Source organism: Neovison vison, chromosome 3, assembly GCF_020171115.1.
Source record: "Neovison vison isolate M4711 chromosome 3, ASM_NN_V1, whole genome shotgun sequence".
Classification (NCBI taxonomy): Eukaryota; Metazoa; Chordata; class Mammalia; order Carnivora; family Mustelidae; genus Neogale; species Neogale vison.
Genome location: NC_058093.1, coordinates 65,711,903 through 65,739,321, shown reverse-complemented (window position 1 = coordinate 65,739,321; position 27,419 = coordinate 65,711,903). Strand labels below are relative to the sequence as shown.

At 42.3% G+C, this 27,419-nt stretch overlaps 1 protein-coding gene across 3 annotated transcripts in view; it reads right to left on the bottom strand.

Annotated features, from left to right (window-relative positions):
* Positions 1–4,418: 4,418 nt before the first annotated feature.
* The window catches only part of NOSTRIN (nitric oxide synthase trafficking), a 57,769-nt gene continuing 34,768 nt past the window's right edge, over positions 4,419–27,419 (bottom strand). For 2 of the 3 annotated variants that reach the window (XM_044242270.1, XM_044242272.1), the window contains 9 exons: positions 23,950–24,075; positions 17,552–17,650; positions 17,331–17,456; positions 13,272–13,380; positions 12,308–12,396; positions 9,428–9,553; positions 8,490–8,604; positions 7,254–7,343; positions 4,419–4,648 (listed from right to left, as the gene is read on the bottom strand). In XM_044242270.1, the coding sequence (XP_044098205.1) occupies positions 4,542–4,648; positions 7,254–7,343; positions 8,490–8,604; positions 9,428–9,553; positions 12,308–12,396; positions 13,272–13,380; positions 17,331–17,456; positions 17,552–17,650; positions 23,950–24,075 (987 nt within the window). In that variant the 3' untranslated portion in view covers positions 4,419–4,541. Of the gene's footprint in view, positions 4,649–7,253; positions 7,376–8,489; positions 8,605–9,427; positions 9,554–12,307; positions 12,397–13,271; positions 13,381–17,330; positions 17,457–17,551; positions 17,651–23,949; positions 24,076–27,419 lie in introns of all 3 variants that reach the window. The other variant, XM_044242271.1, reaches the window with a different exon arrangement.

Below are 27,419 nucleotides of genomic sequence, written 5' to 3'. Positions count from 1 at the left end.
GACAGAATGTAGTTGTCACCCCCTTATCCATGGGGGTGGATAAGACCTCCAGTGGATGCTGAAACTGTAGCTAGTACTGATCCTGATATACACCATATCTATGAGAAAGATTCATTTATAAATTAGGCAAAGTAAGAGATTAACAAAATAATAATAAAATTAAACAATTTTAACAACATACCATAATAAAAGGTATGTGAATAAAAGTTATGGTCTTTCTCTTTGAAAATATGTTACTGTATTGTACACCTTCTGGTGATGATGTGAGATGATAAAATGCCTGCATGATGAGAGGAAATGAGGTGAAAGACATAGTCATCGATGGCGTCATGTGAGGCTACCATTGACCTTCCCATCATAAGTTAGAAGGAGGATAATCCACTTCCAGACCCTGGTTGGTGGAGTAGGGAGCACAGAGGAATGGACTGAGAGGGGAAAGCTGTTTGCTTCTCGTTCTCTAGTATCAAGAGATGACCCATCCCATGCTTTCCTTGCCAATGAGATTATCAAGTGAGTGGCTGAGAAAGAGAAGAGTCTCTTTTGAGAGAGTGTAATGTAGTCCAGTTCTTCTCTGGGCCAAGGGTGAATATGAGAAAGAAGAGGAAAAGGGACCCTGGGTAGAGCAGCCCCTACAAGGGAGAAAGACTTCTTCAACAAAGTCCCCAATACCACTCATCTTTAAAAAACTTGCTGGAGGGGATATTTCTTTTTTTTTTTTTTCTTTCTTTTTTTTTTTTTTTAATTTTTTATTTTGGAGGGGATATTTCTTTTTAGAGCTGACTCCTTGTATATATTTCTCCTTCAACCATGCCCCTTCTCTGGAGTTTCTGCTGTCTCAGGATTCATTCAAGTAAGCAGTTGTTTGCAAGCTTAAACTTGCATTAGAATCACCAGGAGCGCCTGCTAAACCACAGATAGCTGGAGTTTTGACCAGTGTGAAGTGGGAGCTGAAAATGTGCATTTCTAACTTGATCCAAGATTACATCAGTGCTGCTGGTTCTAGCACTACTCTTGGGGAATCTCTGGGATAAGCACTGAGGCATTTGCCCCAGCTACCAAAAAACTGAAGTTACAAGCTAGCTGAAACTGAGATCAGCAACACATTGGCCAGGGCAAATGGTAAATACTTGGCAAGGCAGGCCCCAGTCCCTTCAAGGCACTCTTGGGTGTGATTCCCTTTGCGTCCCCAGATCTCCATCATTAGTCCTCAGCTCTGGAGCCAAGGTCTTTCTCTAGCCAGTGTAGTTTGCTTCCTCTCCCAGGTCGGCTTCTCCTTATCCCACACTTCCTCCGAGAGTGTTTCACTGTTTAATTCTGGGCAGGTCTATTTACTCCAACCTGAGGCCAAAGCTGCTCTCCTCCCATTCCCATGACCCTGCAGGTGAGTGGTTACTGGGCTCTCCCCCTTGGGCAGGTTTTCCCAGCAGCAGACATCCACACGTCCTCTCTTAGTTTCCCCAAACTGAGCTTGCATTTGCATAAGCACAGCCTGGATTCTCTGACTTGCTGATTTCTCACCCCCCAGTGCTGCCTAGTGGGAGGCTCTTACTCTGGATCACAGCATACCGGAATCCCTGACACTATCCATGTAGCTCTATCCTTGTAGCTGCACTCCCTCTGCAAAAGGTTTCTGCTCTTCTCCACCCTGTCCCCAACCCTGGTCCAAGTCCCAGTACCACCTATCTTGCCTTCTGTCCCGCCTCGAAACCTATCTTCCCTGGGTTATCCACTCTTCCTGTGTAACACTGCAAAGGACAATAGGACATGGTATTTGATTCTAATGCACTTTTCTTGCTCTAATTCAGGCTGATTACCCACCAAGGCCATCAAGACTTTGGGGGAGGTGGGGGCTTTTTGGAGGGAAGAACAAAGTTACACTATACTCAAATTACTTATCAGTTAAAGCCTTATAATACTATGCAATAAAATTGACTTTACCCCAAACTGGGTATTATATTACTTTTTGATAGATCAGAAGACACTTTAAGTGATTAAAGTGCTTTTTGTCATTATAAATGTTAATTATTATGGGTAATTGAAAATGCAAAAAGAATGAAATGAATAGATCTTTCTGGTTGATAGCATGGTAGATATATAAGCTTGTATTCTATTAGAGAGAAGATAAAGTAGAATAATGTCTTCTGATGTCTTCAGTGAAAATCTGGCTCTGGTGGGTAATCAGCCTGAATTAGAACAAAAAAAGTGCATTAGAATCAAAGCAGTAGAGACTGCTTATATTTCAGGCTGTTGATGTTGCTAAAAACTTCCTGACACATGAAACTGCACAGTGGAATGTCATTATGAAAGCCTAATTAAGAGTTTAAAAGTATTAATATTAAAAATTATTTTATTCTGTATGGAAGACTTGTATACATCAATAATCTTTGCAATATACATTTAATTTTCATCTAAATGTAAGGGATACCATTCCCACGTGTCCAATCAGAAAACTCTTGCCCTAATAAAAAGATATTCACAAGTCTGTGCTACCCAGCTATATTTATATGTATAGTTTGATGATAGTATTTTCTTGAATGTTAAAATTTATATGTCACAGATGCAAAAGGAATTTGCAGCAATGTTACGAAACAGGAAAATCATTTATGTTTTCACAAAGTTAAACAGATTTACAAAGGTAGAGGAGCATCTTTCTTTGAAAATTACTTCCAGTGAGTTCCCGGGCCCAGCCACCATTATCATCACTTTTTCTACACAAATGATCCGTTGTAGGCTGCAGTCAATTGCTACACAATTTTTTATACATCAGGGCTTAATGGAAAGAAGGAAGATGAAGAGGAAATATAAATTCCAATTTTCTGTTCATGGTCTAATGGCCTATTATTCAGCCAACTTTCTACATGTAGAAAGCCTTCATTAGTACGCCATTAAAGATGACATTAAAACTTCTGATCTGTTCTTCTAGGTTGTAAGTTATGTCTCACATAACAAATTTTACTGGAGTTCCTTCAGGTCTGGTATCTACATCTATAAATATTTCTATCTGTTCGTTATATCCTGCTGTAGGAGTGAAATGGTGCAGAGTATGAAAAATATACGTACCTTGGTTTGGAAAATTCCTTTTTGAAAGTGTGAAATTTAATAAATTTAAAAAGAAGAGGTAGGTGGCACTAGAGTAATGAAATGGATTTTAATTACTCTAATGTCATGCTATTTGGAACAAGAGTAAACATGTCTGGATGCTTCTATCAACACTACAACCCTCCATTCAGGAGAGTGTGATCTCCAGGCTGATTTAGGTCATTTTCTAAAAGATGCTGCTATACCACTTTTCTTCGTTCTAAAATGTTCCCCTGGGCGCCTGGGTGGCTCAGTGGGTTAAGCCTCTGCCTTCGGCTCAGGTCATGATCTCAGGGTCCTGGGATTGAGTCCCCGCATTGGGCTCTCTCTCTCTGCCTGCCTCTCTGCCCACTTGTGAGCTCTGTCTGTAATAAATAAATAAAATCTTTTAAAAAATAAAAATTAAAAAAAAAATAAAATGTTCCCCTTGGGAAAAACTTGTGGCCTACCCTCTCTCAGCCCCAATTTTTTCCCATTAAAGGGCATCTGGGGAGCAGCAAATATTCCATTTTAACAGTAAATGTTAGTTTCTAGAACTTTCTATCTGCCGAGACTCATTAGCTTTTAAGGTTCCTTTCATTAAGGAGCTGCTTAAGGTGTTCTTTCACAATGACCTACTTGGGAAGTGCAAATTTCTTATCTCTAAATTGGTATATGAAGTTTCCAAAGGGACAAGGAGGCAAGAGATTTTGGGCACTGTCTCCTTCCTGCTTCCTACCCACTTCACTCTTGCTCTCAGATCCCAAGCCATCTCTGGCTCACACCTGACCTCGCTTCTAAGAACAGTTCTGGGTGTGCACAGGGGTTATCTAAGAAGCCACTTCCTCAGAAGCTTGCTGGCTGAGGATGGAACTCCATTCTGTCTACACTGACTTCCTCTGCCTAGGAGCCAGACCTCTCTTCTCTAGCACCCTCCCTCTTGGCCTCAGCTCCCAATTCTTTATTCTACCCTCTCCTAACCTGGGTCTCCCTCCCAGGGGTCTGACCTGCCAGGCCCTGCCGAGCTCTTCATCTCCTTCTTAATCTGCTCTTCCTTGCCCCCCAACCCCTGCCTGACCCCTCCACAGGCTTACTCTGGCCTGGTGCCACATAACCCAGACAAAAAGGATACCTGAGTCCTAATCTCTGTGGTGTCACCAGAAAACTGCGTGAGTTCAGGCAAGTGGCTGAACCATCTGAGCTCCGTCTCTCTCCCTGTGTTGGGGCATCTCTAGGGTCTCTTGGGATTTGAAAACTCTAGTTGCTGCCAAGCTCCTTCCTGCCTCCCTCTCCTCTCCATCTTCTGACTCTGTTTCAAGCAAATAAGCAAGAGTACAACGTGTGGGACACACAGGTAAGACTCCGTTCTCCATCTGTAAAGATGACACCATTTGTCTTTATTTGCACGGCCCTGGACGGCTGACAGAGGAAGGCAGTGCGTTCAGAATCTTGTCTTGTGCCTACGTAGCGGGGTTCCCAGTGTTTCAAGGGAGCTCCTCCACATAAGCGGCAGGAAAATGGCCCTTTTTTCCATTCAGAGAACCAAACCACCATCCTTCTTCTTGTTTCCTGTATATAGTGACAATGTCGCCTGTGAAAATGCACATTTAGTTAGACAAAGTGTGCTCTGCCATTTAAGTACATGCCCAGACCCAGTGGGTAAGACAATTGGAAGGAGATTCTGCTTTCAAGGAGTTACTTGGGAGCATCGTTCTCTGTACGTGATTCAGATGAAGCAAAATTTATTGAACACCTCTGTATGAAGTAGGCATAATGCAGAGAATATTAAAAAAGAATAAGGTAATGGACAACCAAATTATGCCATAAGATAGTTTCATTAAGAATAGAATCACGTTGGGTCCTACATCCTTCTTGTGCTGGATGGCTTACTCTGGATATAGCCTATGGCCTGTCATCAAACTCTTTCTCCGTGTCTGTGTTTTAAGGGTTTCTCATGTTGGTGACTGAGAGAGTCTGGTATGGTGACCATAAGGTTTGTCTCAGCTACCAGACTTTTCTTTAGATCGCGAGAGCTTCTCTCCACTACATGAGCCAGCTTTATAGTCCAAAGTTCAACTCACAGCTTTGCACAGAAACATAACACCCCCTCATTCAGCAATGTAGATTACTTTAATAAAATATCAATTTGAAGACAATACATTTTAAAGCAATGAATCAAATACATAGAATTGCTAAGAAGCACATGGCCCTTCTCTAATTCTCTTTTAAAAAAACACTATTCTGATCTTAGTAACCCTAAAGCTTAACCTGGTGCCTCAAATCCTCTGGCTAAGACCCTCTCTTGGGAGAAAGTCCTTCCACTCTGGCTGCTGACTATACATCAAAGCTGAAACATCATCTTCCTTCAGGATCTAAGAGCTCCTTTACCTCGAGCATCCTTCTGAGGTAACTTTTCAGTCTATCTTTCATTCATTCTCCTCCCCAGTTATTTTCTTTCGTAGGCAAAGGAGTGTCCACCCCCTTCCTTCCCAGCTCACTCATAAATCACTTTTCTTACAGGAGATCATTCTCAGCCTAAGTTCTACCTCTACTGAGTTCTGTCAGGCCAGCCGATCTCAGGTCAGCATATCGACACAGTCTGCTAACAGAGATTCTAACAAATAATTTAAAATTTTGTTGCCGGTTTCCCCAAGCCTCCAATGGTTTTGTTTACTTAAGGAACCCACTTAGGATATAAAGTGTAAGTAGACTTTGCTGCTAACAGAACTGAAGGCAAAGAAGAGAATCAATTTATTGTGTGACTATGGATCTCAAACCCAGGCCCTGGAGTCTAGGTGGCATCTGGGAAATGTGTTTTTTATTCACATAAGAAGTGGGAATACAGCATTTCCTACTGCTGTAGGTAACCCTAGGATGACATGATGAGGAACAAAGTGACTTCTAGAACACTTTCAACTTTTAAATAAAGGCAGTGTTGATTTAAGATAAAGGGAGGAGAGGGCCTACTCTTTATTTCCCTTTTTCTTATCTTTTTTTAATTTCTGACCTAGAAGGAAAAGTAGTTCCTGGAAGAAATCTGGCTGGCAGTCTGAAAAGGAAGCACCCATTAACCAATAGCAAGTACACGGTGTCCCTGTTGTGTGACTGCAAAATCCAACATGACTTCCTGTTGGTTCTGGGCACCATTTCCTGCTTGTAGGTAATAAACTCTCTACTACAACACAACTCTTTCTCACTCACCTTTTCATTTCCAGATCTCTGCCTTAGCTTTAACATCCAAATATGGTTGCTAATTGGACACACAAAGAAAGTTGAGGGTAGGGGCGTCTGGGTGGCTCAGCGGGTTAAATCCTCTGCCTTCTGCTCAGGTCATGATCTTGGGGTCCCGGGATCGAACCCCACATCAGGCTCTCTGCTCAGCAGGGAGACTGCTTCCCCCCTCTCTCTGCCTGCCTCTCTGCCTACTTGTCATCTCTGTGTCAAATAAATAAATAAAAAATATTAAAAAAAAAAAAAAAGAAAGTTGAGGCTAGTGACTTTTTCTTATTTAATGTTGAGGGTAACCCATGACAGCACACCTTTCCATGTTCAACAAAAATCTGTGACACAGAGAAGGGGGTCATTTCCTAGACTGGCCATAAACCACTTTTCTGAGAGGTAAGTGGGAGAAACATTAAGCTAGAAGTTCTCTGACCCGGTTTCTAGAACTCACGCTTACCCTAAGCCATGAGAGGAAATCATTTCACATTCCTGTGTGTTTACCTTTCTGAAAAGAAAAAGGTGGGGCTACCTTTGTAATAACTTTCCATTACTGACACTCTACTCCATTAGGGCTGTGATAAGAAGCGTGACTCTGGGTTTCTGAGTTCAAAGCCTGTGCTATCACTTCCTGTAACTTCAGCCAAAGTACTTAACCTTTCCATGCCTCAGTCTCTTAAAAGAAAATGGGAATAAACAATAATACCTACCTCAAAGGGCTATTATGAGCATTAAATGGGACAATGTGCTTACAGTGATGTCTAGCACTGAGTAAACGCAGACTAAATATTAGCTATTTTCATTGTGTGACTTTTATTTCTGGTGTGCCTTATCTTTATTTTTCAAAAAGGGTGATTATAATCCTGAGTTGATTTGATGTTGTAGTAACTAAGGCTGTTGAAACAAAATAGGAGTTTTATTCAAGTAAAAGATCTCACCATGGTAAGGCAATCAAACTGTTTGAAAATGATTCTTACCTTTTTCCAAATTTAATTCATCATCTTGTCTGGCTTGAAAAGAATATAAAGCCTTGCAAAGACCGCTGCCGAGCTGGGCCACACCAGAGGCTGAAAGTTGGATTCAGTTATAATTACTAATGCTGTGTCGGTAGGCAAGATGGGAACAGAATGGGAAGCTCTTGAGTGGTTGAATGGTGTGGTACAGAGCCAAAATCTGCTGACAATTTCTCAAAAGGAAAGTTTATAATTTCACATAGTATTCATTCCTTGGTAGAGTAACCATTTATGACACACTACTATGTGTATGGACTAGGTATATGATATAATCAAAAGCTGTATGATAATTTAGAACATAATAAGTCTGGAGAAAAAAATAATAAAGGTGATAATTTAAAATTGTTTTCCCCACATGAACTTCTTTACTAACATCAGTTAGGTAATACATATGGTATTATGTATTAAATATTACTATATCATAATAAAATTAATAATATTATTAATAATAAAATTAATAAGTAATAATAAAATTAATAATTATTTATAATTAAATAATATTGGTATTATGTATTAAATTAAAGTGATGGGGAGTCTTTACTATACCACGTGAACCATTACATCCTGGGTTTTCCTGGAATTTTTTTGCCAACTTCTCATCAAGAAACTCGAGAATTAAGTTTGGAAACTATAGTTAAACGAGGGGACAATGATGTGTGTGGGTGTGTGTGAATGTGTGTGTGTGTGAATGTGTATGAGAGAGAGAGAGAGAATGTGTTCGAGTTTGTGTGTGTGAGTGTTGAAAGGTGAAAGGTGGGGGGTGTGGGCTGGCAAATAGCTAAGGTCAGGAGCTGAATAAAGGGAGGAGGTAGGTCTTGGGATCACCATGTTTCTCACAGAAAGGACAGGATTTTTATGGACCTTTGGAGGAGACTGTGGAGACAGAGTTTCTCAGAATGGTTCAGGGTGAATGTATGGACAGCAAATTGCAGACTGAATAACACGGATGCCAGTCATCTAAGGGACCTTTCTCATGGCATACATTTTTTTCCCCCAACCCTCCGCTTTTTGACTCCTTCCCACATTTTTGGATTACATCTGCACAGAGAGCTACAAATGCTAACAAATCAATCCGTCCACTGAAATGCATTTTTTGTGTGTGCTGGTATATGCCCATGTGACCCTGAAAATAAAATGTAAATGTCACAATGTGCTTTACCAACAGAACCTAGGCCCAAATTATTGTGGGCATGGGATTACCTGTAGATGAGGAAATTGGGATTCTCTGCCCACCAGGACATGTCCTGCTCACAACATTCTCTAATCTCTTCATAAGAAAAGGCCGAGATATTTTTACATAACTATGTGTCTGTTGCTGTTTAGATAGTTAAAAAAAAAAAAAAAAAAGTCATTTTAACAATACATTCATCTAAAATATTTTTGACAAGTTTAACTCTTCCACAGTTTTTTACCTCGGGAATTTGTCTTTGAATTTTGGGGAGGAGAGTATAAATAAGTTATTCAATACTTTTCTAAACTCTTCTATAAACATTAATTGTTTCTGAAGCCATAGTATTTTCAGAATTAGACCATTACAGCGTTTTGTAGCCCGTGTTTCCAATTCTGACCTGCAGCTCCAGGTTAAATAATAACATTCAGAGCTTTACTTCCTCACATTCAACTTTAATCGGCTTGAACGCAAGTGAAATTGCCAGGACTCTGTAAGTGATTGAGACCAATTTGGAGTCCTGAGTCTCAGGGAAAGACAAGCCCTTTATCACAAGATAGTTACAGCTCCCCCTTCTGACAGGAAATGGAAAACAGCTTCAAGGAGGAGCAACTCCTGTGCCTTCACGCGCTCACCATCAATTCCTCTATCTCAGAGTTTAGGTCCATATGAAACTTTACTCTAAAAGCCTGTTCAGAGAATAAAGTTAAGATATGAGGAGGAAGAAGAAGGAATCCAAAGTTTTATTAGCTCCTCATATTTAGTCTGCAAAGGAAGTACTCATTTGTGATGAGCTCTTGTTACTGCACTAAAAGGAATAAAAATAAATTTATCTTAAAATTCCACAATTGGGATTTGAGATCTATGCCATATAGAATTCATAATAGCCTTTTCCTCCCTAGTACTACTTGAAGCCACTCCATACAGCAAGCCCCATCAGGACATTACAATCCATCTCTTAAGTTTTTACCTTTTCTTTCCACCTGAAGATGGCGTTACTACAGGGATGGCTGGGTTGAGGTCTTTGCTCGAGTTCTGCTAACACCGATGACAGTTTGTAGGCATTTGCTTGCAAAAGGTCTAGTTTCAAATTGGTCTGTGGACACATCATTTGGACATGTGAGTAAATTTCTAGAAAATGAGGCACAGCTGCGTGGGTAGAGGGATGTCAGGAAAACTCCCAAGACGACAGAGAGGTCTAGAAAAGTCCATGTTCAACTCGTGCAGATAGGCCCAGAAAATGCTAAAGAGAGCAAAAAGTGGACCTTTAAGCACTTCAAAGGAAACCCGTGGTTGTTGAGTGCACCTTATTCTGGACTCTTATGAACAGGATGAACTGGAAAGCTAGACAGATGAGGGTTCTGTGCCAACAGACAGCTTTACTCAATTTACTGTTGAGGAGTGAGAAAGGGAATAATAAGTGTTGACTGCAGAAAGCAGAGCTTTGGAGGGCTTTGAAGAAAGGCCGTTGAACGTAGTGCTTGGTACTGTGAGCAGAACTGAACTTGCATCAGATCGGATCCAACTAAAATGGTGTGAAGTGGGTTTTGTTGTTGCTGCTGCTGTTACTGTTTTTCTTACAGAGGTGAGGTCTTATATTACCCAAAAAGTTTACGGTAACATTTCTGGAAACTGGAAACAATATTTGGACTATTTGGGTATAAAAATAAGTGAAGCTAAAGATATACTCCTAGTTCTCCATTTGACCTTGAACTAGAAACTTCATAATAGCTTCTCTGTCAAGCTGTGTTCAGTCAGGATAACTGGAAACTAAACAATGGAAGGAGCCCACATATCCCATCTCTTCCTCACCATCATTTCCTCCCTTTTCCACACCTCCAGCATGGGGATTCCTAACCCTGCATTCCTTACCAGGGGACCACAACCATGGACTAAACACTTCTGACCAGTGGGGAATGACCCACTGCATTGTGGGGGAGGCTAACCTAAGGTGAAATCGAAACCCATCACATACCTTCTACCATTAGACATAGTCTGCATCTGAGAACATCACAGGGCAAGTCTCCTTCCTCCTCTATGCAGTGCTCCTTCCCACCTCTGAAGGCAATGTCTACTCTACATTCAATTTCTGCAAAAATTTTTCATAGAACATGCCTTGCCAACATTCTTGCTTCAAATATGGCACTTGAAGGACCAAGAGACAATGAATTGGGAAGAATTTAAATGAAATAGCTTCCTCCTGTAAGAAACCTTGCCTGGGAACACAAAGTCTACCAATATCCCCAGTCTCCCTCCACCCAATGCAGCGGTGTGTAACCAAGTTACAAAGGTATTTGGCATCCAAATACTTGAAGGTTTGTACTGGCTCCGTCATAAACACCGTGAATTCAGGGGGTGGACCCTCTCCAACCTTGCACCCTCCGCTGTGTGAATCAGGCCAATGTGTACCCAGATATCCCAGGGCATGTCCTAGGCTGGTAATGATGACAACAAAATTCTATGCAAGAACTACCAAAGAAATAAACTTACAACTTCAGACCATCACAAAATGCTCCATAGGACTCTATTTCGGTAAACAGCGTCTGCATAGAATTCGTAAACCAAACATTCTGCACTGTCACAGAAAATGTCCTATGGACTGCTTTCTATTTTCATAGGACCCGCAGCCATGTGTCTCAGCAAGTGTGTTAGCCCTCTGCTCCCAAGTGAACAGAATTCAGGGCCTTTCTCTTCTCTGAGAGCGTGAGGTCTGTTTTTACAACAGCTCCCCCACTAAAGGAAGCCTCTGCTAAAAAACAGATTCAACTGTACCTGGCTGTATCTGTCTCCTTTCCCCAGAGAACAACCGAAATTGCCTGTTTGAACAGAGGGATGAGGTACCTGGCTTTCACAAGAGTCAGTCAGACTATATACAACATGCCAGCTGCCTGTTTCCTTCAAAACATTGCTAAAGATTTTGTATCTCTGAGTTTTTCTCAGACGAATCCCAGTCAACTTTCTCTCTCTCGTCACAGCAGAAAACCTGTATCTAGCACACATAGCTCATAGTATCTGTTCATTTTCACTCCTACATAAAATCCACAGGCCATTGCTGGCCTCCCTTTCACTGTGGGTGCCTCTGAAGCGGCCCATGGGCATTGCCCATGACCCCCCACAAACACCCAGGAGCTGCTGTGGGCCAGGCCCTCAGCAAAAAGGCCCAGAGATGCCTCTCCCTGCCCTCTCCTGACAGTACCTCCCCTTCCCTCAAAACCACCTCAGTCTCTAAACTTTTTTTCCCTTTTCCTCAGAAGTTTTTGTTGCACACTCCAGACTCCCCTCTTCCTTCTCTGTGGCCAAGCTTTCCGTTCTCCGGTTATTTTCAGAAGCTCCTGATGTTAGCTGACCGGTAAGTAGGAAATGAACTCTTTGTAGTTACCAGGATTTCAGCTCTCCTCTGTGCACGGTGCTGGCACTTTCTAGCTCACACTTTATCTTCACAATAACCCTTTGAGGTCGGTACCGAGAAAAGTATTGTCCCAAGTCCCTGGAAAGGGCAGAGCGAGATCCAAATACAGGCCTTTTTGAATGCAGACCCTGTGTTTTTAATCACTTCTTTTAACGGGGTTAATGTACACGTGGTTTCCAGACCTTGATGGAATTATTCTATTTTGGGGAATTCTATTTTAGGCACAATTGGTTTCCTGGAAGGACACTAAAGCAAACATGTCTAAGTAGTTGAATTTTTCCAGATCCCCCAAATGGCTTGTCAAGGAGCCTCCCTGACTAGATTGTTCTATGTCATGAGAAAAGAAAGGCAAGCAGAGGTCAACCGGATCCAGAAAACAAGCATTCTAAAAATAACTCTTTCATCATTAAATCTAGGAAAGTGGATGCTGCAAATATTTACCTCATCCATCAAGGCTGCTGTGATTTTTTGGCTCTCTGGGTCTGAGAAGGCGGCGTCCCTGGAGTAGGATTTCAGCATGCGTTCCAGGCCTGACAATGAAACCATCCCCTCAGTCACTGCTGTCCTTCCTGTCCTGGGGGGACAAAGCTGACAGGGGCACGTGCAGGGGGAGCCTGAGCCCAGAAGTGACACCAGGGCGATTTCCCAGTGGCCGAGGCGCTTTCTCTTTGTAGCTGTGACTAACTTTGACTGAATGGGTGGCCTGTAGCCTCATTTAAGGAAAGTTGAGAAATTCTGGTGTTTAAAAAGAATCTTGATTGTTATTTTGCAAGATGAGCTTTGTGAATCCTCCTTGGGGACCGGGTCCGTGGTTGGTTCCCAAAACTATCGCAGTGTTGGGCTCTCCCTCACTGAGGTAGTTTCTAACTTTTCACCCTCTTGGATTCAGGGATTCAAGGATTACATTTTAGTGTGTTGTTCTGGTCCACATCAAATGAGCTCCACACACCAGAATCACGAGCGCGGGGCTGTTTTTATTACCCGCATCGCTTTAGATCTGTTTCCCATTCTGACATCCCTAACTCATTCAGAAGGATCGTTTACAAAGAAATAAACAAGGAAACTAAACTGGTGTGCTCAAGGAGGTTTACCGTGCTTTAAACCAAGCAAGCTGTCCCTTATTCCAGCCAACTTCAGAAACACGGCAACATGCTATTATTTCTGGAGACACAGTGCTTGGATAGCGCTCTTAAATAGACCCAAATGTCATTTTCAATCTGTTTGTGCTCTCCTGTCTTCTTTCCCATTTTTCTTGATTCACACAAATTAGGTCTGACATGAATCTTTAAAATGAGGTGATCCCTGCCCCAGTTAGCAAAGGTGGACTCGCCCTACCTCTGAATGAAACCCCTGAGTAGAAAGAACACTTTCCCTGATCGGGCCATTCACAGATCTAATTACAAACCTTCCTGGTCTCTTGAGGTTTTTTCAATATCTTTTTGCAGTCTCAACAGTTTTGATTTTAATGAAGACTCTTGTCGCTCTTTATTCATTGCACTGTTAAGATCTTCTTCCTTTAGGGAAAAAAAAAGATGCTTAACAATTCAAGGAGAAAAAGTAAGGTTTGCTACTCCCAGTTGCACTGAGAATTTCACTGACAACTGTATTTAATATTAACTTGACAGAAGAAAAAGAGTAAAAAAAATAAAGTCAGGATAACCTTTGGTTTTCTAGATTGTTCCATCTGTTCTCGACCTGCTTAATAAGAAAACTTCTTCATCCACAACTTGTAAGTACACAGTTGAGCACTTTCTATAATAGAACACATTATCGTTGGAGAAAGAGCCTTACTATAGTTATTTCGTAGTTTCTTGGTAAGTAAATCTATTTGTTGGATATTTTACAGCTCCCTGTTAATCTTTCTTTCTAAAAGAGATTTTATTTATTTATTTGAGAGAAAGAGAGAGAAGACAGCACGAGTGGGGAGAGGAGCAGAGGCAGAGGGAGAAGCAGACTCCCCACTGAGCAGGGAGCCCGATGCAGGACTCCATCCCAAACCCCGGGATCGTGACCTGAGTCAAACACAGACACTTAACTGACTGAGCCACCCAGGCACCTGCTCCCTATTAATCTTAATTCAAGTTAGAGTTCTTTAAAGGTCCAAATGTCACATGATGCGTTTGCTGGGAGCCAGGACAGTGTCAGGAATGGAACCAGTGCTTGTTGTGCTCTGCTCTGTACTGGCTGGCTCCTGGGGATGTATGAGCTCTTCCCAGATGGGTCTATGATTCAGTCAGGCCTTGAAGCATAACACTAAGAGACCTAGCAATTCAAGGCCACATTCACTCATGAGTGGTGCAGACAGGAATGTGTGATTCAGCGAGCGCCAGGACATGAAAGTTTCAAGGAGGCTAAGAAGACTTAATCAGGATTTCTCGGTCAAGGGGAAGGAGGGCAAAGGGTACTCGGGGCAGGAGAAATGGCACAAAGAAAGGGCAGAAGGAGGCTGCGGGAGATATATCAGGAACAATACACAGACCAGTTGCTTGAGCAAACACAGTGTGGAAGGAAAAGTTGTCTTGGCAGTTTAGACCAGAGTTATGGGCTGAAGAGGGGATTTTGTCATATAAAATGTGAGTAACTGTTACCAATATTTGAGCTTTCATGTCTATTATTTCAAGGGTCGAATGAAAAAAAAAATGAGGACTTCAGGGACGGGTGGAGAGGTGTCTGAAGTGGAGGGTAGCAGATGGACAGGACCCCACAGAGAATGAGGAGACACTAACATCCTTAGAAGTAGAGGAGTCAGGACTTTGCTGATACAGAAGGAGAAAAATGAGCATCTTGACTGTTGGTGGACAGATTAGCTTTAGATAGACTGTCACAAAGCTTGAGGATTTATAACACAGAGAATAGCCTTTATAGGAATAATAAGGTAGAGATAGACATATTTTATTTATATATTGTGAATGGTATATTATAAAAGTTGATATCATTATTACATGTGATCCTTGCAACAACCCTGTGAGATTGGTCTTATTTTCCCTCTGACAAAGAAATAAAGAGACACAAACGGAACAGTTTGAAACCCAGGATCTCTGAATCCCAGTGTTCCTTCCCATCTGCTCCTGTGAATGCCCACCCTGCCCCACCGCCACCCCACCCTGCGGCCCAACAGCCCCCAAAACCAGGGTGCCTAACTCCAACTGTCAGGCCCTCCTCGCTGGAGAAATGCACATTATACTCTGGCTCTGACTCCAGCTCCCCAGCAGGCCAAGACACCATTTGGGCTGTTGGGGATGCCTGTTGTTTACAAATATATTTCCAGACATGGATCGCTGCTGGCACAGCTCAAGGAGAGACTATACTGCTATCCTTGAACTTTCTTGAATTCGTCCTTCTCTTCCAAAGACTTTTGAAAGATCAATATTGAAGGTGGAACTTGAAACTTCTGATGCAACCTTCTGAGCACGGCCTTTATAATAACCTTACAAGTATTTTCACACTGGTCATCCCCATATCTGCACTTGGACTGTTCTCCTGTCTTACCTTAGTCCCTGTACATTTCTTGGCAACTAGATATAAACCAGTCTAGGCTTATTGCCAATGTCTATAAAGGCAGATTCTGGGCATGTTTTACTTTGAGGATAACAAGGAAATCCCATTTACCCATTTGGAGATACAGTCCATTCTCTTAGACAAGAGATATATAGTCATTAGCTCTCGTGCACTGACATTCCATAGAAACCAAAAATTCCCATGGGCATGTCAGTTATGGATCAACTGTCATGGTTGCCTCCCTACATCTCACTAGAAGCCTAAACACATTTTTAAGAAGAATGTTCCCTATTTTACTGACAGCTTAGTCAACAGGGGCATTTTTATAAGAAAGTGACTCGTGTATTTTATTGTACATTTTCCCATCTCAGGGGTCGCCTACACTATTGGCAAGAGGAAAAAAAAAAAAAAAAGAAGAGCGCTTTTAAGAGTCTCCTGCTCTACCGACTGAGCTATCCAGGTGCTAAAAGAGCGCTTTTAACTTCCTTTCTACTCCCATCGCTACATTTGTTTCTGGTTGGAACAGACATTGCTATTGCTAATTAACTTAATTTTTTCCAGGGTAGGAAAAAAAAAAAAAAAAGATTTAACTCAAGAAATGGGTGGTCACTTACGGCTGTTTGGGGTGGGGGGGAGCTGGCCTGAGCCGCTGTCGTGCCTAACCTAACTGCCTTCCCTCCTCCTTCACCTCTTGTTCCCTGAACAGGACTCCTGGGATGTTGGATTCAGCTGCACTTTTAAGCCTATAGGAAGCCATGACCAGTAGGCTAGTTCTCCATATGGTGGAAATGAACCTTCTCAATCTGGACCTTGAAAGTCTGGAAGAAATACAGCAGAGGAGTTCTTCCTGCTGCTGGTGGTAATTAATGATCAGCTCCTAGAACAGTACAATTAAGACTAACAAGAGGGGAGCAGAGGACAAAATCCTTGAGGTGTGACCCAAGAAGACAAAGAATTTCCCCCCAGATAACAAAGAAGTGAGATGCCTAGGCTCTGACCAGGCACACGGATCAGTTTTTAGTTAAGTTTCATATAATAACAGAATCACCCCAATGCCCTCAAAATAGGCTTCCGTAATATGGTGTGAAGTTTTCAAAGGCAAGGACCGTGAAGAATGTTGACCATGATCCCCACCTTCTGGGAGTCCTACCGTTGTTCGATGCCCTCCACACACACTTACTGACTTGCCCTTGTACTATTGGGCTGCACTTATCGACTTGTTTCTGACAAATAGAATAAGAAGAGATCTCACCTCTGAGATTAGCTTATGTCCTTGGACACTCTAGCTCTGTCTCTTTTGGGTCACTAGCTTCTAGGCGAAGCAGGCTGGCCTCTTGTGAATGCCCCACAGGTGGAGAGAGCCCACATGGCAAGGAGCTGGTATCTGCAGCCACTAGGGTGGGGGGGGGCCAGAGGCCTGCCATCTGCCATGTGGGTGAGTTCAGAAGCAGGTCATTCCCCAGGAGAGCCTTGGCCTGGCTGCAGTCCTGGCAGTCCTTGATGGCAGCCTTGTGAGGGACTCAGAGTCACCCACGGAAGTCACACTTGGATTCCTGGCCCACAGAAACTGTGAGATAATAAATGCTTGTTTTAACCTGCTAAGTTTGGGGGTAATTGCTATGCAGCAACAGACAACCGACAGGCTATACAGTGATTATTTTTAGGTCCTAAAACACGTCTGCCTGGCATTACTCTAGGAGACTGAGCATAAAGATTCAGTCTAGAATTCCATTTGACTTTCTTCCCTTCCAGAGGACACCAAAGACATATTTCTACTGCCCAGCTTGTAAACCACGTCCTCGTTTTTTTGTTTTGTTTTATATGTATCAACTATGAAAAATATCAATATTTTCATTTACAAAACAAGATATTTCCTTGGCGACCGTGCCCAGTGTTTTCCAAATACGTTCCTCAGCCTATGAACAAGGTTCCCCACCAAGAGAACTTCCTTCCATTCCATACTTACAAGGTAATCGGTTAATAGGAACTCAGACTTATTTTCTGTGGATGAAACTGCAGTTTCTTCCATGAGAGCCTGGGTATCTTTTTCCACATCTATCTTGCTGACGGCACAGTGAATTTGCGTGTGGCACTGCAATGCCAAGGAAGCAGAATCAGGTTGCTGAACAATGTTTGCTGCCGGTTCTTGCTGTGTGCATCAGAAACAGAGAAATCTTGACTACTCACTGTGGTCAGGGTTTGGCCAAAAACAGAAATATGTTGGGTGTACTGGTTCAAGTTATTGTATAAAAGCTTAATTCTTTCCTTCTCCAGCTCCAGGATGCTCTGAAAAGGATGGAAAATGACAGAAGATGAGCCAGTTGCTGTGCAAAGCTAAAGGCATCCAGCCAAGCAATGACACCCCAAGAAAGCCTGCGGTAGCGGTCATGTTGTGCCTTTTGATGATGTCATTTCCAGGCTACCATGGGGGAGGTTCCCAGTACAGGAATGTGATTTGGTGTGTGTCCTATTTATCCTCATTTGGGATTGGTTTAACTCACATAGTTTCTGCAGGCTGTTTTGGCCCAAAAGGTATATAGACTGATGTTATGCGTTAATTGCCATTCATATAGTAAAGGGAGAAAAGAGGTCATTTGAAAAGCATCTGTGAGTTCTTTTTTTTTTTTTACTTTAAAATTTTACTTATTTGTCAGAGAGAGAACAAAGGTAGGGGGAGCGTCAGGCAGAAGGTTCCCCGCTGAGCAAGGAGCCAATGTGGGACTCGATCCCAGGACCCTGGGATCACAACCTGAGCCAAAAAGCTTAACTGACTGAACCATCCAGGCATCCCAGCATCTGTGAGTTCTAGAGAAGGAATGGGAAGCCCAGTAAAATCCTTATCCATACCTTGAAAATGCATTCAGACTATTTGACAAGAGCAGAACCCCGAAGTCTGATCAACTTCGAAATTATGAAATTTTAGGCCAGGTTTTAGGAACACTTTGTAACCTGGTGGGCCACTGTTTCCTTATTTTGACACGGGCTGAGCCTCCCGCATCAACCCGAGACTAGAATCACCAGTAGCTCTTGGTGGAGATGGTAATGGTTAAAAGATTTTAATTACATTTCAGGGAAATCATTAAAATGATCTATGTCTCCTCACGAAAAGAGGCAGTGATAAACTCCACCGTGCAAAGGTGAAATCCATATCTCAGTAAATTACTGCTCTCTACGATCTTATTCTTTTGGTATAAAATAGACTGTAGAGAAGCAAAATACTCAGGAGGGTCTCGAACTGTCCTTCTGTGCTTTTACAATAGCACATGTATGAGAGTGTGGTCAGAGCTGGCAGGGAACCTCAGATCTGGAGACAGGTTGGGGCCCAGCCCCACGCTAACTCACATCCTTGATTCATTCTCCTCAGTCCTGTCGTCCTGGTCTTCCAGTTGGTACTACTCAAGGAGTTTGGAAGGATTTCATTTTCATCTAAATTGCTTAAATAAAACTGATCAAAGAAATACCAGATTCTCTCCAGAGCAAGCACTCTCCAATTTTAGCATGCTCAGTCATCACCTAGACCCCTTCCTAAAATCATTCAGAGCATCAGATTCATCCCATTTAGGGAGGCGCTCAGGACTCAGAATTTTAACAAGCACGCTAGCTGCTTGGAGACCTTGTCCTGGGACTATGAAGAGCCACACAAAAAAATCTAATTTCAAAATTATTTATGATTCTTCTACCCAGAGCTAACCCATTAGCATTTTGATGTATTTCGGTCCGTCTAGGTGTGCGTGTATGTACGATTTTATTTTTCTAGTTACCTAGGAAATTATTCAAGTTTATATCCCGTTTTTTTCACTTAACATTGTACAAAAGTGGTTTCTCCTGTTGTTTGTCTCCAGAAACACCATCTAATAGAGTCCGCTGTGTGGGACTGCATACAGCGTAGTTGATTCATTTAGTCATCCCCTTAAGGCTAGCCATTTGAATGGTTTCCGCCCCTTTGCTTTTAATGTATTTTGAAAAGAAATTGGTTTGTTTTTCAGCTATTTCCTCAAGATGAATTTATAGAAAGAAAATTGTGTTTTTCACCACGGGTTCTGGGAGACAGCCAAGCCCTACTGTCTTGAGGCATCCATTGTATGCTATATGAGGCACCCACTGTCCGCCACCCCCCCCCATCTAGAGGACAGTCACTACCACCCTTGGGGGAACTATGAAAATAATCACTCAGATTATTGTGGTTCAAATGAGGAACACTATTGAGAAAGTGAACGTCTTTAACGCTCTTGACACTTATACAAATGCCTCTCTAAAAGAATTCCTTGAGTACTTACTGTTGGAAACAAATATTTGGCTCTTGGTAATTCTTAGTAGCATGGCTATTATTTTTCAAAATAAGTTGTAGATTATTTCTACCAACTGAATTTTTTGTTCTTGGAAGATAGGTAATGTGCCTTGAGCATGGTATGAGTATGAATAGTAAGACCAACTGACATATGGTTTGTAGAACTGGTTTTATTACTTCCTAACCTCACTTGAAACTTGGCATTTCTTAGTGTCCGGTACACTGCCTCGAGCACAATGAAGGCTTCCTGAAAGAACTTGTAAATCCAATTTGGAGAGTAAGAAGGGGTAAGAGGATACATTATAGGACGTCTAAATGAATTCTTATACCCAATTTCTACAGAAGAATGGTCCTGGGAGAAGGAAGGGGAAAAAGGAAACTGAACAATGCTTGTCACATTTCCACCTCACACACTTATAATAAAATCCCCCTTTAATGCAGTTCAGCCCACTTTTGCTATGTGTCTTCATGAATATAACATTCTTCTCCTAAGTTTGTGAACAACAGAAGATCTAGAACACACAGTGTAACATGTGAGTTAGTGACTTGGTGGTGCAGATGGAGTACACACAAGCCAAGGGAAGAAGAAAGTAGGGCCAGGCAAGGATGACTTGGCAGAAGTAGTCTCCAGTGAGTTTACAGGGCTGAGCTGGCACTAGGGAGAAGGTAGCTATAAGGGAGCTGAGGTAAGAGGGAAGTGTGAGAACTGAAAGCAAGGGGGGGGCACGATACTGACCTCTGGCATAGTGGGAACAATAAACCAAGATACAAGAATGAAAGGAAATCTTTCTTTTCCTTACAGAGATTCTCATTTTGAGCAGATTCTCCATGAGACTTGGATTCTAATTTTTTAAAAAACCCAGTTTTAAATATTTTTAAAGCCCAGTTAAAAGAGATTTTTTTTAAAATTCAAGTATAATTAACATACAGTGTTATCCTAGAATAAGGTATACGATATTATGACTCAGTGATTCTCTATGTTACTCAGTGCTCATCAAGACCAATGTCCCCTCAATCCCCTTTGGCTATTCTATCCATGGCCCCCCACCCCCACTCACCTCCCCTCTGGCAACACCAATTTGTTCTCTGTAGTTAAGTCTGTGCTTTTGTTTGCCTGCAAAGTCATCTTTTGAAACAGAGATAAGTGTATATCTTGTCACCATCAGGGAGACTTTATAAACAAAAAAGATAATTTCTATGATGTCTTCATATAAAAGTTGGGGCTGGTGAAAGGGAGTGGGTCAGGAGGAGAGGTGTAGGAGGACCCTAACAGGAAAAAAGAAAACTGAGAAAAAGGAAAGAGAGCTGGTAAGAGCCTTTGAGAAGGGAGCTGGTAATAGCAATACCTAAGACATTCTGAAAGCCAGCTGGATGTTGGCTACATCAGACATGTTGGCAGCCGTACGAGGTGGGAGCCATAATGATCCCCCATTCCTGGGATGTAGAGGGGTGAGAAGAGTGCAGGCACAGAGGTCAAGTATTTTTCTCCTAACCCTTGAAGGGCATCTGGAAGATGGAATGGGAACAGCAATTTTTCTCCCATAATCTTACAGGGCTTCCAAGGAAGCCAGCCTCTGTGGAAAAGCCACAGGTCCACTGAGAAGTTCCAGAGGGTGAGGCAACACCAGAGGCCAGGTTGGAGAGTCAGGTTTCAGATGGACAAATACAGAAAGGGAAATTAGAGAATCGATTCCTTTTACTATAGCACTAAGAACCATAAGATGCCTGGGAATAAACCTAACCAAAGAGGTAAAGGATCTGTATTCGAGGAACTATAGAACACCCATGAAAGAAATTGAAGAAGACACAAAAAGATGGAAGACCATTCCATGCTCTTGGATCGGAAGAATAAACATTGTTAAAATGTCTATACTGCCTAGAGCAATCTATACTTTTAATGCCATTCTGATCAAAATTCCACCGGCATTCTTCAAAGAGCTGGAGCAAATAATCCAAAAATTTATATGGAATCAGAAGAGACCCCGAATCGCTAAGGAAATGTTGAAAAACAAAAATGAAACTGGGGGCATCATGTTACCTGATTTTAAGCTTTATTACAAAGTTGAAAATTAAATCCTTGGCCCTTTCTTATTATCTTCATCTAAAACCTATTGAGCAAAAGCAAGGGAAGTAGCAGGACCCTATGTTTGAAGGCGTAAATTAAAGAAGGGTTTATCCTCATTTCCTCTACTCTTTGGCCTAGTTTTCTTCTCTCCTTAATTTCCCTGCTCCTCCCTAACTCTGCATCTATCCTACCTTGAAAGTGGAACAGCAAGAAATTAAATATGGCCCTTCAAATTTTGCCTGTGCAGAAGCAGAGAGCAGAGGTCAAGCCCGTGGCATCAGATTGCTACGTTGAACCCTGTCACCACCTTGGGCGAGTACCTTCACGTCTCCACTCCTTCACTATAAATTGGGAAAGAAATGGCAACCTCTTCATGATGTTGTGATGAACGCAAAATATAACGCAGTGAACATCTTCAGGGCCGTGTCTGTCCCTAGCAGCACCTGTATCGTTCCCACATCATTGTACTTAATCAAAGTGCGTTTTTTTTTAAATTATATTTATTTATTTGACAGAGAGAGATCACAATTAGGCAGAGAGGCAGGCAGAGAGAGAGAGAGAGGGAAGCAGGCTCCCTGCTGAGCAGAGAGCCCGATGAGGGGCTCGATCCCAGGACCCTGAGATCATGACCCGAGCCGAAGGCAGCGGCTTAACCCACTGAGCCACCCAGGTGCCCCTCAAAGTGCGTCTTGATGGCCTATTTTTGCAATTGTATCTCGCTTTAAACATTTTCTTAAACTTAAAATGTGGGGAAAAAAGAAACCAAAACATTCGTGTTCTTAGCGCTCAGAGTTGAACATTATTTCACTGGGTCAGATTTATGTTGATTTAAAAAGTAGAGAGCTAAGCTGTTCAGACAGACCGTAGTGGGAGTAACTTTTGAGCCTGGGTTTGTTTTGTCCTCTGCCAAGCTGTCCACACGCTGTGTCAATGTACGTGGCAGCTCAGTTCAATTCCCACCATCTCCCTCACACAACACAGATGCAGTCTATATGTGTACGTCTACAAACACACACATAAAAACTCACTGTAGGTTGGGGCATGGGTTTTTTTTAGAATCCTTTAATTTACACACAGTGTATAAATAGCATGTTTCTTTCCTTCAACATCATGCTTTTGAGGTTAACTGGAGTGTGTGTGTGTGTGTGTGTGTGTTTAAGATTTTATTTATTTATTTGAGAGAGGGAGACAGCTAGAGAGAAGGTTCGAGAGGAGGGGAGGGGCAGAGACAGAGGGAGAAGCAGGCGGACTCGATCCTAGGACCCTGGGATCATGACCTGAGCCAAAGGCAGACACTTAACCAACTGAGCCACCCAGGTGCCTCTAATTTGTGTTTAAATATAGTTTTAATTAATATTTATTGCTAGATATTAGTCTACTTTCTAAATTAGAGCACATTTTAAGAGTAATTCCTCTACTGATAGGTATGAGGATTCTGCACAATTTTTTCTCATCATACAGTTATAAACAATTCTGCAGTAAACATGGTTACACATCACCCTTGGTATACAGGTGTATACCAGATATATGCCTAGGAGGGGAACTGCCGTGCTGTAACTACATGCACATCTCAGTTTTACTAGATACTATTAAGTAATTCTCTTGTGTCCCAGCAATTCTCCTTTGGCAACACACGATGTTGTCACTTTCTAATCTTTGCCAAATGATTGAGCATCTTTTCATATGTCTATCGGTGATTTGTATTTTCTCTTTTGTGATCTGCTTGTTCATACCTTTTAAGTTTTATCAGATGATTTGCCACAATACTTTCCTTATACATCTTTGCTGCTAAACTTACACCTCCCAGGCTAGATGGTTCTCTTTCATCATTGCTCCAGGGCCCAACACAAAGCCCCACACACAAAGAACTCCATTAAGTGATTGTGTATAAACAGCTCTCAGGCCTAAAGCTCACTTCTGAGCTTGGACCAAGTTCTCAAGCCTTAATTTACACTGCACTTCGACAGCTCTTTCTGAAGTTAGCTGCGTGCTATTGTGTCCACTGAGAATTAGAAGCTGGCCACCGATCCTCAGTAAATAAGCACTGGTTAATGGATCCATGGGGAAATGGAAACGATTGGAAGTCACGTGGTTTGCCTAATGTCACAGTATGAGTGAGGATCATCACCAAGGACAGAGCTCATCCGGTCCTGTAACTGTAGATCTGACCTTCCTTTTCAAGGCCTCACAATGCTCCACGGAAGAAGAGAAAAATGCCAGCACAGGACTCACCTGGTAGCAACTTTCCAGTGTGTTTTCCCACTTGAGTCTGGTAGCACAGCCAGCCAGGTTTTTTTGGTAGTAGTTTTCATCTTCTTTTGCCAACTTCTCCGTCGATTTTTTCAGTTTACTGAGGAGCTAAAGGAAAACGTCAGGGCCACATATTCCTTAACACATTCATCAAAGCCCTTGGTAACCCCAGGTAAAGGATTACATGCAACCCAACGATCCGGTTCTCATCTCCCAGCTAAAGTCAGCCGCAGTAACTACAGATGACAAAATCAAAGCTCTTTCTCAGAGAAGAGGCATATCAGAGCTGAAAGGAAACTTAAGGGTCTGTCGATATGATTCCTTCTATTGTTCACATAAGGAAACTGAGGTCCTTCAGTGTGACATGACGTGTTCATGTTGGTCAAATCAAGGAGGAGGCCAAGTGACAGGTGGGGGAAAACAAGCGCAGCTCGACTGTCCTCTACTAATGATTCCTGTACTCTTGTAAGGGCCTGCTTAGCCAGAGAGAGCCATTTTGTTGTTTATGCAGTAAATTTAGATTGACCCTGCCCCCCCAGAGGAACTTACTTAGAAACAAGTCTGGGAAACCAGTAAAGTATGACTGACCAGCCCCTGATAACAGAGCCCATATACCAGGATGTGTCAGGTCAGGGGGAGGTAACAGAGCCCAGAATACAAGGATGAGTCAAGCCAGGTGGAGACATCCAATCAGGAAAGCACCTCCCTAACCATCCAAGAATGTGGACCCTGCCTTTTGGGTACCAATTCTGACCAGAGTGATAGGCTAATTCAAATAGCTACAATAGGGTGAATTGTAATTCCGTTGGCCACCTGTGTGTGGCCAGGCTCAACCACACGGCCTTTACTCTATAAAAGTTAGTCTGTGAGACTGGGAGGGGTCACCTCTTTGCAAAAGACGGTCCTGACCGGTCAGTTTGATTATCAATGCTTGGCGCGAAATAAAGCTTTGTTTGACCTTCACTTTGTATCAGTCTCGCTCCTTTGACTATGGACCCAACACTCTCATTTGGTAAATCCTCTGTGCCTCAGCATTTCTTTTCTTCTTCTTCTTTTTCTTTTTAAGGTCTTATTTATTTACTTGTCAGACAGAGAAAGAGTGAGCGCACAAGCAGGGGGAGCAGCAGGCAGAGGGAGAAGCAGATTCCTGGCTGAGCAGGGAGCCGATGTGGGACTTGATCCCAGGACCCTGAGATCATGACCTGAGCTGATGGCAGACGTTTAACTGACTGAGCCACCCAGGCATCTCTTGGGCCCCAGCATTTCTTTTGAGGACAGGCAGAGATTGTGCAAGACAAGAAGTTTAGAACTGGCTCATTGTGAAAAGCCTGAGGCACAAGCCAACATCCACTACAAGCTGTGGACTGCTTGCTTGCCAGGTGCTTTCTGCTCATGCTGCTCCCCAGTGATCTGTAGTTCACAAACAGCCCCCTCCTGCCAGCCACCAAAATTAGCCATTCTGATTCTGAAGGCTTCTAGAAAATCAAAGTGATAACAAAACGCTCTGCACCAGGGTCCCTGAAATTGATTCTCAAAATGTTCAGACAAGTAATTTCAAATCTTGGGGAACAAAGGAAATTGTATTACATAAATGGTTCTCCGACTTGAATATGTTTAGGAAGGACCTGAGTGCTTGAAAAATTGCAGATTTTCAGGGTCCCACAAGTGGCAATACTGATCCAGCCATTCTAGAAAGGGACTAGGAAATCTGAAGTTCACTACCGTCAGGGCGATTCTGATACAAATGGTCCTCAACACATAGGTCAAGGAGCACCAAAGATCCCTCTGGCTTAAGCAATCTAGGAGTTTCAAGGACAGAGACAAAGGCTCTTATAAATGACCTTCTTTAGGCTTAAGGACATTTTGACTAACGTTTTAGTAATGAAGAACATTCATCCAAAGTGGTGGATATTAACACCACTCAATTATTCTGATTGATATGCTAGCCATTCAGCTGTCCCTCAGCTCTGATATATGACTTATACAGGGCACATCTGGTTTTGTATATCAAGTGTAATGAACCACATTTATCTGTAGAAGCATGAGCTTGTGAATTTTAACCTGATAACAGTATAGTGAAAAAGCTGAAAGTGTGCCTTGGATATACTTTGCTAAATCATCATCCTTAGATTCTTACTGAGAATGCTCACATCCCCCAGCAACGAGAAGGCAGTCACTTTTGAGATGACTGCTTACATTCACCAGCCAACACTATCTAGCTATATCAACTAGAAGTTTCCGTTAAACAATTTTACAACAAATAACCCCAAATAGATATAAAAGAAGAATGGTAGACTTTCATATTCTTATTTAAGGAAATTCTCAGAAAACTTAATAAAATTTGTCAAATACTGAATGCTTTTTCTTTTCTTTCTCTTGGAACAAACATCTCACTCATTCATCAAACATCTACTGAGCGCCACAATGTGCCATGTGCTAGGCTCTGGTACTAGAAAGTAAACTAGACAGTCTTCCCCTGCTGTCAGAGACCCACAGGGCTAATACTATCCCATGTGATAGATCCCAGAATGATACGAGTATTAGGTATCACTGGGGCACCAAGAGGGGTACCTAAACTAATCTTGGAATTAAAATGACATGTAAGCTGAGCCTTGGCATACAATGGGTACTCACAGAAATAACTCTGTGTGAATGAAGCTAAAATGGGAGTCATAATTAGCGAGATAAAAGAGCATAACATGATACCGATAAAATTTTTGGAGAGGTTGGAGCATACTGTTTGAGAGAGAACAACAATAATACTGAAAAGCTAGGCAAAGGTCAAGTCAGGGAGGGTCTTTAGGGCCACATAAAGGAGTTCAGACTTTAGCTGAGGTCACCAGGAAGCCTCTGATGGCCTTTAAAAGGAGAATGATATGTTCATATTCAAGTTTCAGAAAAGTCAGGTGGGCTTGCAGATGAGGAAGAGATAGAAGGAGGCAACACAGAAAGCCAAGAGACCAGTCCGTCAAAGAGCTGCAAGTAGGGGTGATGGCGGTCTGGGACAGAGCAGCTGGGGTTGGGGGGAAGCACTAGTAGCAAAATTCAAGAAGTATTTGGGTTAGAAGGTAGAACCATGACGATATGTTACATGGTAATATTCAAAGATATAGAAAACAGGAATAACAGAACATTTTTGGTAGAGGGAAGTGATGGTTCCAATCTTGGATGTTGAGTTTGAGGTACTAAGAGGCATTTCAGAGACTGGTTGGACTGGAGACATAAATTCGAGTATTATCAGCCTGGATATGGTAGAAGAAGCCTTGAGGGCATATCTATTGAGTACTGGTTGTTTAGTGAGTACCCGATTTTGAGACTACTATGTTGGGCACTGGAAATACAATGCCAAATAAAACAGAATGAGTCCCAGGAGAGAAATCATCAGGAAAAGCAATATATAAAGATCAGGCAGAAAGAGAGAAGTCCATAAAGGAGTTTAAGAAAAAGTTACC